This window comes from Cajanus cajan, chromosome 6, assembly GCF_000230855.2.
Source record: "Cajanus cajan strain Asha chromosome 6, NIPB_CcT2T_4, whole genome shotgun sequence".
NCBI classification, from domain to species: Eukaryota; Viridiplantae; Streptophyta; class Magnoliopsida; order Fabales; family Fabaceae; genus Cajanus; species Cajanus cajan.
Genome location: NC_138522.1, coordinates 43,737,482 through 43,750,089, shown reverse-complemented (window position 1 = coordinate 43,750,089; position 12,608 = coordinate 43,737,482). Strand labels below are relative to the sequence as shown.

Sequence of the window (12,608 nt, the reverse complement as noted above, 5' to 3'; positions counted from 1 at the left end):
TTGTATTTTATTTAAAGCATAACACATGGTATACTTGTCAGAAAATGGAGCCAAGAATTCTTCTTTCGAGTTCATGGACCTGGACTTCTCAATCTTCATATATCAAATGTTGGTTATACTTAAAAAAGAGATTTCGATACAAAATTATAACGTATTTAGAGTATTAGATTGTATTTTATAAACTTAGATAAAATTTAATGTAGGTATATTTATAGGTAAAAAAAATGTTATCATTGAATACTTAATCATTAAGTATATTTAAGAGTCTTTACTAAATTATAACGACCAGACATTATTTTTTATTATGGTTACAAATGTGTTTGATCAGGTCAAATACTTTTGGATTTTATATACAATACTAATTATAAAACATAACATAATATAATATAATAAATCAAATAAAACATAACATATAATATAATAAATAAAATAGAAATTTAATAAAAGATTTCAAAATAATAATTATCTCTTATTCTATTTACTGATTTAGGATTTGATCATTCTATATCATTATTAAAGATCGATAAGCATATGATTATAAATAAATTAAATAAGTAGATCCAATCAATTTTTTATATTTTAAAGACTAAACTCAAACTTTCGATTATATTATTTATATAAATGAATTAAATTTGAATAATTTATTTTTTAACTACTATAACTTAAATTTCAGGTGCTTAACTTGACTTATATATTTACCTCCTATTTATATGGTTTCATTCAACATTTTGTTTTCCTTTCTTACTTTCATAATCAATTATAAGAATACTATTTTTTTTTTTACTTTGTCTTTTGTTTTCAAAGATTTATACATCTCATAAAATCAGGAATTATTATTATTTTAAATAGATAACTAGGTAAAATATAATTAATGTGATGATTTTGTAATTATTTGTAAAATAAAAAATATTTTCTTAGACTAAATAGACCTTTATAACTCGTCTAATTGAGTCTTTTATTCACATTAATCGCAACTTGAGTTTCATTCATAGATTTTTTTTTTCTTTTGGTAGATAGTATATAAATTTCATTATAAATTCTTATAAAGTTGTGGTTTTTCTAACCTTGCAAGGAGACCATCTTCTAATATACACTTTTTTGAAATAAAATATGACTTGAGGCTGATAATAATTATCTAAATCAAAATTAAATCAACAAAATTTTCCCCATATATATATATATAAAAGTCCAAAATGACGTTGATGTGGGTGTGGCTGAGAATATGATGAGTGGGTCAAGTTTGGCGATGGCAAGATCTGCAAAGTACAGGCGTAGGCCATGGTCAGTGCTTGTCCCTTCATTCTCAAGTTTCTGTGTACAGAGGACTTATTGCGTGACATAATCAAATATCAACTTGTCATCACTATTATTAGGATAAGGTTCTATTAAAAAAATGTCTCACCCTTAAATTCGGGGTGATTAATTTAATATTCTCTCCCCTCTATTGTTATCATGAATTACATCATTCGTTATCCGTCTACGAAGTTAAAACCTCGTTTGTTTGTTTGGTTTTTACTTTTCCTTGATACATATGACTTTATGAAGAAAAGCACACAACTTATTGCTAAAATTATTCAAATAATATATATAGTTTAATATATGGTAATTTTAAATTGCCAAAGCATTCCAGATCGACAGAAAAGACGAACATGAGCTCATTAATTTCTTCAACAGAGACTTGACCAAGATTCTGCCTATCTGCATGGTTCATGCAACTAATAAAAGTTAATCCACCTAGGAAGCATTATTCTCTATATAATTGAAACCTTAACTTTGAGTATGATTTTAATTTTATCCATCGTTAAAAAAGAAAAAAAACATTAATTAATTATGAATTTTAGCTGATTTCTTTACAAAAAGAAAGCCTTGTTTTAAATTAACTCTAATGTAATAATGGAAGGGAAAAAAAACTTTTTTTATTCATTATACTCACTCACTATTTGTTAAGAAGGATTAGATGCATCAAATGCAAAAATGCCAACGGGGAACAATGGCATTTCTCCAAAATAATATTAATTTAATAATTAAAAAAAAGTATAAGAAGTGTTTTGACGGAAATCACATTCACAGTCACATGCTATTGACAATTTAATTCGTATAGTAATTAGCATTTTTCAACAAATATATATGAAATAGACGCCTAATGAATCCAATAATTTGTTAAGATATCACATCGGTTAGAAATTAGAAGCCTATGGACTCGATATTTTTTTTTGCTGAATGGTCTTGGCAAAGAGCCAAAGACACACAAACTAATTGAAATCCATCAAAGTAGTTATTTACATCAGCATCCTCAACGAAGGAGTTTACACCAAAATCAGGAATCATATTGTAAAAACAAACATCATTTGACAATGATAAATCGTGTTTGACAAAAGAATCAGCTAATATATTAGTTTCACGTCTAATATTTGCTAATACAACATTGCTGCAACTAATATTTAACTTTAATGAGTTCATCAAGCAACTCTCTAAAAGGTCTTCGAGACCGACTAGAATCGTCCAAAAGTTTAATAGTTTCAAGGGAATCAGACTCAACTATCAATCTTATAATTTTCCAATCAATTGTTATTTTCATCCCATAAAGAATGGCTCATAACTCAGCTTCTAAAATTAAACAATGACCCGTAATCAGGCCTTCCAAGCTCTAGAAATATCAACAACATTATAGATATCATAATAATTGATATGTCGCACTGCATTGCTTCTAACAATATCACTAACGAGCCCTTACACTAGCAACTACCTCTTACGTGACTATCCATTTGTTAAAAGGAAAAAAAAATCATGTCTTCTCCACCATAATCTATCTAACACCCTTTGGACTCGATATTTTAATCTTGCAAATGTCTAGAAAAAAAATGTGATTAATATCACTAAACTACAAAAATCAACTAACGAAGCAGATATTAGAATTCAGAAACAGACGATGAGGCTGAGTTATACCAGCAAAAGTTGTAGTCAGATTTAGCTAAACACGAGAAGTCCGATTACAAGCTTTACAATAAGGAAAAAAAATCAGGAGAAGAAAGAAAAATGTATGATAAGATAAGTCGTGTATCCGAGATAAATAAAATTAAGACTTAAATATATATGTAATTCGTATAAAATAAATTTATTTTGATTTGGTTTTTATATATTTTTTTTAATTTTGTAAATATTATTTTTTGTCCTATAAAATGAATAAATTTTAATTTTGATTTGTATAGTATGTTTTTATTTTTATCTTTTTAAAATTTAAATTCTTTTGTTTTTTTTCCTAGTGATATTTTGAAGTAAATGAATAATATTTATTTTAAGGATTTATATTTTTTCTTTCATTATTATAGTTTTAATGATCGACATTAAATTTTACATACTTTTTATTTAAATTTAGTTCTTTAATTTTAATTATTATAACCAAATTTCTGTATTATCCTTGAACTAAAATTCTCCTAATCTCATTTTTCCTTCAAACCTCCATTAATCAAATCCATTAAATCATTTTATTTTTTCTATTTAAAATCTACCATTTAACACAGTTTTCACCTAAAATTATTATTAAAAAAAAATAATAACCCATCTAAAGCTTAAATTTCGCATTTTCTAAATTTAATTGTTTACTTCTAAGCATTTAGAATTATTTTATATCACAATCTCAATTTTTTTCCTTTTAAGCATTGTATATTATTTTATATTCTAAATCCCACTTAAATATTTGAATAAAAAATAATTTAATAATTTTATATAAAAAGATAATGACAAAAAATCTTGATCTTTCTTGACCAGTCAAGGTAATAACTTTGTAATACCTAAATGCAAGAAAAAAAAATTTCTTTATTTCAAATTCTCATTTAAAATAATAGAATTGATTCATTGAAGTTTTATAACGGAGTTACAGCAATTTATATCTACACTGACAAACTGATATGACTAATTTTCCTTTGTAAAAAGAAGACAGACTTGAAGAATACATTACGCACAGCATCTCTCATTATTTACTGCTCCGGAGCTCCCTATTAATAAAAATTTTAATCCGTTCTTTTTCTCGACTTTCTACATGATACACCTCCAGAGTCTATATCATTAAAATGGTTAGATCCTAGTTTCAGAAAAGAGTCAGTCTCCCTACTATTTCTATTTCTACTAATCCTACCACTATCTAACTTTCTATGCTGTAAACTTGTGTTAGAATGCAAACCAGAAACATCTATCCCTCTCCTTTCAGCATCAGGAGAGACTGAATCATACCGGTCCATATCAGATAGGGGCGAATGTCGAGAGGTTAAGGGAGAAGATGAGGAGGACGAGGATGCATCAGAATCAGAATTCCTCCACAAACTACTCCACCCATTCCCTGAATCACCAAAAATATAATCGGACAAGTCATCTGTGCTGGTTGAATCACGGGTACTATCGGTACTGCAAGAACCTTCATCAGAATTGCTGCTGATAAGGGATGAATTATCACTTGACGAGTCTTCTTCTAAAATCCTTTTCAGGTGGTGAAACTTTGAATAGAAAGACTCTAAGCCAGGTGACCCATCTGGAGAAATGGAACTATTCACGTGTTCGGCAGCACCAGAATTTGGAGATACATGTCTTGCTTTCGTTGTATGAGTCTTTCCACTGACTTTACTTTTTGAATCCGGGGATAGTATTCTGTTCCTAACTAATCTTGGGGCCCTTGGCGAGCACCTACAAAGTGATTCAGCTAATCAGAGAAGCTAAAAAGAGAAAATGTAATTAAAAGGATCATTGAAGCCACCCATCAATGTTGAAAAAACTGGCCAGTTCAATCAGTCAAATCTGTGAACCCACTATGTTTCCAATCCAATTATTTCTTATTATGTAGTCCAATTCACTTTGGTTGAACATGTCAAATTCAACTAATTATCTGGTTGAACCCCATTAAACCATAACTAACTGCTCTTGCCAATTCAATTTCTGTTTCTGTTTACGTCCCCCTCCTCCCCGAGGCCAGGCCAAAAAAAAAATAACTGGGTTACCTTGCGTAAAAAAGCATATATGCTCCTTTTGTCAAGACTCTCTCCAATTCAATGGGCGTCACCTGCAAGACATACAGCAGATGTTTAAACTAAGTGCAATAAAGTAATAACCACAACAAATGTTCTGTATATTTCCTCCTGCTTGGTAATACAACAATGATTTGAGGACACATTCACCCACTGAACTCGACAGTACTTTCATCCTAGAACAAAATGATCTTTGGAAAAAATTGGCTAACAGAGCTTTCAATCCTGATTCCTGAACCTCTCGCAACACCTTTGTCATTTGTCTACCCTTGCATGATGTTATCATTTCAGTTTCATTGTTCCACTAAGGTTAAGGCTTTTTGTTTTAAAATTTAAATATTTTTCTTAGTTAACGAAAACTAATTTTGTCTTTCATAAATTTACTTTTGTACGAGGGTGGCGCAAGGTACCGAAGCTGCCTTGTGACTTGGAAGTCTAAAATTCTAAAAACATGAGTCTCGTGCACTGGATTGCTACCAAGTATTCTTTTGTATAAAAATTGAAGAAATTCACAAGTTATATGTTCTTAACAGTGTTTTAAATCCTGAATAGATGCATGTGGCGGTTAGCCCAAAAAATACTATAACGAGATAGCCGCAATTCTGATTTTTTTTTTTTTTAATGAAGAGAAGAGAAAACAGTGGCAGCTGGCTGAGAGAAGAGAGACGCCAGAGAGAAAAGATGCATTTGCGGTTGTCTCCGAGCCATTCATCAGAAACACCAGATGCGGTCTTCGGAGACGAAAGATGCAGCAGCAGCAGCAGCAACGTCAACAGAGGAGCCACAGAGCAAGGTACGAGAAGAGGCGAGAAAAACAAGGGCTGGGTCAACATATTAAAAGCCAAATATTGTTTTTTGGCAAATGAAAACCCCTAAGACAGCAACCCAAAAAAAAGCGTTGACATCTCTCTTCAGAGGACTTAATTGGAATAGTCCCATAACTTCATTGTTTGTAATGGCCGAGCTACACTTAACTGCTCCACTACAGCAGCCCCTGCAGTGACCAGGGGTGCACTGTTGCAGCGCTGCTGTAGCAGCACTATTTAAATCCCCGCTTTTTAATTCACATTTGTAAAGCATCCATGATAAATTTAGGTTTTTACGTTGTTCACTACTTGAATGGGGCTTGAATCAATTAGCAATAAAAATAACATTATGATCAAAATATTAGACAGCGGTAGGTAATGAGTCTAACAGCTAGACTGTCAAATAGTGGGTAGAAGTAACTTAAAGGGTAAATAAGGTATAATAAGGAGTAAAAGGGTCTTCAGTTTTTAACTATAGTTGGGAGGGAGAGCCCAGATTTCTTGCATACCTAGAGGAGTCTGTATTCACATTTTGTCATCTCTGCTCATGTATCTCTAGTCTTCATTAGATGTAAAGAGGGAGATATTTCTATCGATATACTTTCCATTTCTTTCCTATATTCGGAACTTCTGATCCAGTTCCATCATACATTCAGTTTATGAAACAGGAATGACCATGGGACTAATAAGAAAAACATAAGCCTAGAGAATTAAATTGAGGAACCAAAAGTGAAGGGCTTTTGAGAATTGGGAACAACTGCAAAAGTGAGGGACTTACCACACTGTCATCAACCTTGAACCACTTGTTTTGGATATTCTTCAAATAGCACACATAGTGACCCGAAAAGGCTGCATTCATGACATCTAAGTGAACAACTACCCCATACAATCTGTATATGGGTGATTTATCACTAGTACCACTCATGAAAGGTGCCAAGTTGAGTATTTCAGGAAATTGAACAGGCTTGTTGAGCTTCCCAAATTTTCCTGACTGCAATACAGATGTAGCAATAAGTAAAACTCTGCATACAGGCTGCATAAAATGCAGGTAGAGTTACATTTTTCCTTTGAATTTAATCCTGAAATACCTGAAATCTCTTCAATGCAACTGTAAGAACATTAGGTGCCTCTGATACTGTCAGCTTCTTCTTGGCCCTCTCGTAAGATTTACATCTTAAAATGGAAATAGTTTATGAACAAAAAGAAAAAACACTTGAGTACATGTACTTCAAATAAAATTCCACCATCTAAAAACCAAATAAGAGAACACTTGCGCAGACCAAATAACATTTTTTTTTTGGCTAGTAGAACCCAAAATATTGTGAAAAGCTAGTGACATAACTTGGTGATCACAATAAAACACAACTTTATAAGGATGGTTTGACAGATTATATTGCATATCAATCATCAATGGCACAGGCTGTAAATTTGCCACTAGCATTTTGCAATGCTTCTATGTACAGCCAAAACAAAATTAAATCAAAGAAAATAATGCACTTAACAATTGGTTAGAGAAAAATTATAAACCAAAATCATAAGCATTAATTTTCATATTCTGGTCTAACTGAAGATCATTATCCCATGAATAAATACTGCTAAAGGCCAAGGATCCATATGATATAAGTTCAATGAAGGTAGGTCATGCACAAGCCATTATAATTCTCAGGATTTTGCATGTGCCTTGACTTTTTCCCTTGTTAGTTATTTTGCAATATCTTTTTAGTAATATCAACATCTTTTGTTAACTTTGAGGTGATTCTTAAGAGGAAACAGGAGTAACTTTGGAAATTCAATTCATAATGGCATCCGAAAAGATGATAAAAATTAAGAGGTTTTTTTTTTGCGGGGGGTGAAGAGGGGCTGCTCTTACCTAGAAAGGAGACAACCTAGACCTACAATGTAATCAAACCTAACATCTCTGATCCAACTAAATGTCACAGCAACAAATCCACATTATCCTATTGTGCAAATAGTTAAATGCGACCAAACAGCTAGACCTGTTAGGCTGTTACTAGAATTTAGAAGTTCGTTTTTAGAAAACTCTTATTCCCTTTTTTGAATTTACACTAAAATAAAAACCCTTTAGTTCCACAACTCTTCCTATGAAGATAATGATCAAGAGGCACCCAGAAAATCAACCAACCTGACACAGTGGTACTTGTTTTCCCCATCCAAAGTCTCAGTGCTTGTAAACCGCTGAAGGGCCTCCACCAGGGTTGTAATCTCCCCTTCTATCTCAACAGTCAGATCCATCATCCTTTCCTGACGCTCAGACTTCCCTCCACATTTCATGCATTTTATCTGCCAAATGAGGTGAATGTTCATTTGTCGTTGTTACTTCCAATCAGCAGATGTTATAATAATGACAACAATAATAGAATCATCTAATTTCAGAAACATGCCAACATTGTATTGTACCCTTAAAAGGGGGAAGAATAAAGTAATAGACAGTCGCATATAACTTTTCCAGATAGAGATATAAAACCTTTGATCGAAGGTAACCTCCAAATGTTAGACCTATTAAAGTAGTGTCCTGTTCTACTGAGCCTGATGCATTAACCCCAGCTTCCATAAGGCAAACAGATTGCATTGTGTCAATAACATGCCTGTCAAGTATGTCATATGTTTCATTAACTTGAAATTAATTACAAAAAAAAATAATTATGCTATACTACAAGGATTAAAAGGTGTAAAAGAATACCTAAGAAATTCATGTGCATCTTCTTCTCTGCCATTACCAAGCTGACTCCCAATATTCTGTAAATGAGAGATTATGCCCATAGGAGACACAGGAGATTTTGTGCCCATTGACTTCAAAATCAATCTTTCAAATTCACAAGTGAAACACCATTTTGTATTTGCACCTAAAATTTACATAGGAGATATTTTAACTGAGGGAACAATTACAACTTACAACATGTTATTCAAAAAAACATGGTAGCTGATGATTCCATGACAGAACTGATCACATACGTACATGATTTAGAATGTAATCCTTGAAGCAAATAAGCAGTCAGAGGTGGTGTAAATGCTAAGCACTGAAGTACAGCATTGGCATAACAACTGCAAAATAAATAAAAAAATAAAGTTAGAAAAATAAAAAGTGAATCCTACACAAAGCACAGTAGAGGAGCAATTGATTCTACACAAGTTCAACAACCTAACTATTCACATCGATCATTTAATAGTATGGCAAAAAATACTATCCTTATCAGTAAGGAAAGAAGATAATAACATGCCACATAATTATAATGTAAACATATACGAAAGAACCAGTACTCTTCTAACATGTTTAGCATAAATAATTTCAAATTACCTGTTTCCACAATTTATAAGACCAAACGGGCTCAACTCCACCTTGTTCAAGTTATAAAGCTTGACAAATAATTCATAAGAAAAAAAACCCTGCAACAATTATAAATGTAAGGTAAACGGTATTTCAAGGAATGAAGTATGCAAAAAGATTTGTTCTAGAAGAACCTTGTCATCGTGTCTTCCAGCAATATCACTCCCAACGGCTAATGGAAAGTGCTTTGACAAATTTGATCCTCTAAACTGATCAACAACTTTCAGAACAGATGTTCTCAAGCCACTCTTAGAATTTACAGAATAGCTAGCGACCCGAGAGGAAGTGACAGCTCGAGTTTCAGATTTAATGTCATTGTTCCCACATGTTGTACTGGAATGTAAATGCGCTTCAGTTCTTGAAGCTAAATTAGAATCAGCAAGCTCATCCGTCAGGCATCTAATTTCAGAGGATTTCAAGGTGCTGCCACAGTTGTCCACCACATGATTTGATACCATAGAGCCAGTTGATTGCAAGTTATGTATGTTCAAAGCATCTGCACTAACTGATTCTTTGTCAACACTGGAGGATTGAGTGGAGAAAGATAAAGGTGGCCCAGAACTGTCTTTAGACTCCAGTTGCTCAGATTCAGAACCACTTGGAGTACCATAGGTCATAACATTGGAAGTTCGGCTGTTGATGAATGAGAAATCTCCCCCCTTTGAAGAACTCATGTTGTCATTCTTAGACGATGCTGATCCTGAAAATGGCATATTGTTCCCATTACAGTTTGAAACAGCATCATCAGATACACAATCCTTTGTCTTGGTATCTCGTACATGAAAAGGGGGAATGGTACTGAATGAAAAGTGAAATGAAGATTCAGAAACAGTCTTTTTGCCCATGGATTCATCAGAACTGGATGAATGGGTGTCATTCTTAATATTATTATCTTTAATCCCTCTTGGATCAAGAGCTTTATCCCAGAATCCAGAAAATGCTGTAGAAGGCTGAATTGTTTTCCCCATACTTGAAGATGCTTTAACATTTGATGCAAGCTTACTCTCTTCTTCACTAAAACCAGGTCTAATGTGGTTTAATTTATTCTTTGTAGAAAAACCATCTACTGACTCAACCAAACTAGCAAACTTTGGTGAAGAAGACATGGTTACACCCATGCTATCATCATTTGAAATGTTATCTGCAATGTCAAGGGTGGGATCAACAAACATATGTCCCTCTGGTCTGTCATGCTCATTTGAGATGATGCTCTCACAGACAGAGGAATCATCAGATGAATCGCTAGAACCTGTGGAAGCTGAGAATCCAGAAAATGAATTACTGGACAATTCAGAATTAGAATCTGTTATATTTCCCTCAGCAAGGGACTCGACTCTGATATTGTCATCCTTTCCAGATGAAACTTTTGGAGAGAAGCTGATATCAGAAATTCTGGGCTTTTCAGAAGCTGTTTTACATTCTGTGCTTTCACTTTTGGGCTTCTCACCATGGATTCCAGAGTAGCCTTGCTCTACTACCTTGCTGCCAACATCACTTGTTACATCATCACTCCGGTGATTTGTGCTGGGAGGACGGCATTCTAACTTGTGACCTTGACGCCAATGAACAGTTTGGCACTCAAAAGAACTGAAACACATCAAACCAAACTTGCAGATTATACTTACAGAAGAACCCAGAGAAACATGCAGACAAAAGCAATGAATTGGAACCACAGTAATACAGAATATTAGTGTCTGTTTAGATGAACTTCACCATAAGCAATTTTAGGAGAAAAAAAATCAAAATAAACTTCTCCAAGAGCTAAGAGCTAAAACAAATTTGTGCATAAGTTATAAATAAAATTTTGGAGAGACTAATAAGAGGGAGCTTCTTCAAATTAGCTTATGTAATTTATAAAGAAACTTATTTCATTTTTTCTTTCTATTTTTCAATCCTATAAATACTTCTGAAGAAGTTTACCCAAACAGACCCTAAATCATTCAACAATGTTTAAAACTTTAAATGGAGTCATTGTATTTTCTAAACTAGAGAAGAACAAATAAATAACCATTTTCTTTCCAAAACAGTTCTACACAAAAATGTTAAACCACAACCTAAACCACCTACAAAAAGTTGCAGCATGATTGTTATTTCCACTAGCAACAGCTACGAATTAGTAGAAAGGAACAGCCAACTGATCTCGTGTACGTTAATTATGTCCGGGAATGAGCAAAACTTGTCAAAAAGCTCCTCTACTAGATGCAAAGTAAAACGAAGCAAAGATTTCGTACGTTTATCTTTGGGGCATATAACAGGTAAATACAAATTTAACAAAGCACAAGAGATGCACTCCCGAAAAGGAGATCAAAATTAATATTCCCATTTTCCAACAATAATCAATAAACGTACAGCACAGAAAGTAGTAATCGTGAGAGACTGAAAAGGGAAACAACATAAACAACCACAATCCAAGCCACATAAAAAGAAACAACAATAGCGCTGAATTGTTCAGCACAATTTAAAAAACGACGGTGGACGCACCAGTAGCGAACCGATTTGCACTGAGAGCAGCGCGCGGTGGCGGGAAAATAACAGACAGCGCATTGATTGGTCCGAGCGGCAGAAAGCGCCGTGTCGTACTCATAGAACGCTTCTTTCTCGGCCCTGGCAGTTTCCTCCGCCGCCAAAATCAAAAGCCTCTTAATCTCGTCCTTCCTAGCCTCCGAAACCTGCCATTTACGGCGAATTACGAAGCCGATGAGGAGCAGCAACACAAGGACCAGGCTCGAAAACCCTAGATCCCCGGTAACACGCATTTATCCTGCACCCGACACACATCCAGCGCGAGGAACACACCCTAAGCCGGTACTATCACCGCCACGCATAGATTGCTTCGACAGCGGAGGAAGAAGCCGAGAAAAACCCTCTACCGAGCAGAGCGATTGGACGGTGAGGAAGATGCGGCAACCCGTGACGGTGAGATTATCGAGGGCAGTCGAATCCGTGAGCTGGAAATGTATGATTGGCGCGGTGGAAAACAAAGTGAGGATGCCACTGGGAAATGGAAAGTGAAAAGGACGGAGCGGAACCCAAACTCTGGTGGTGGTTTTGTTGTTTCGTTGGGTTGGGTTGGGAGAGAGAGAGAGAGAGAGAGAGAAAAGAAAACGCGGTAAATGTAAATAAAGGTTGGCATTTAATTAAATAAAATAAAATAATAAATAATAAATAATAAATATTGATGGTTACGGAAGGAAGAAGGAGTGAGTGAGGGAAAGGAATTTGGTTGTTGGAAAGCGTGAATTCTGGAAATAAATATTCGGATCCGAATCGGGAAGCGGTTGGGTTTGGGTTTGGGCTTGGGCTTTGGGTTTGGGTTGGAAAAGGCTGAGCGACGCACGTGAAAGTGGGGCCTCGGTTGGGGCGTCCCACATACGGATTGATTCTTGCGGTTTCGGATTCGGGGATCAGACGGTGGAGGTGGGCCCAGGATGATGCTCCTAC

General features: G+C 34.4%; 1 protein-coding gene across 1 annotated transcript; it reads right to left on the bottom strand.

The window, feature by feature from the left end:
* Positions 1–3,796: 3,796 nt before the first annotated feature.
* LOC109798147 (ubiquitin carboxyl-terminal hydrolase 16) lies at positions 3,797–12,286 on the bottom strand. Its single transcript, XM_020358383.3, has 11 exons — positions 11,649–12,286; positions 9,302–10,754; positions 9,138–9,226; positions 8,799–8,884; positions 8,523–8,685; positions 8,307–8,427; positions 7,965–8,122; positions 6,910–6,994; positions 6,600–6,812; positions 4,989–5,050; positions 3,797–4,677 (listed from the first exon to the last, which is right to left on the bottom strand). The coding sequence occupies exons 1-11, from the start codon at positions 11,921–11,923 to the stop codon at positions 4,011–4,013; spliced, it is 3,372 nt and encodes a 1,123-aa protein (XP_020213972.1). The 5' UTR covers positions 11,924–12,286; the 3' UTR covers positions 3,797–4,010.
* Positions 12,287–12,608: the final 322 nt, after the last annotated feature.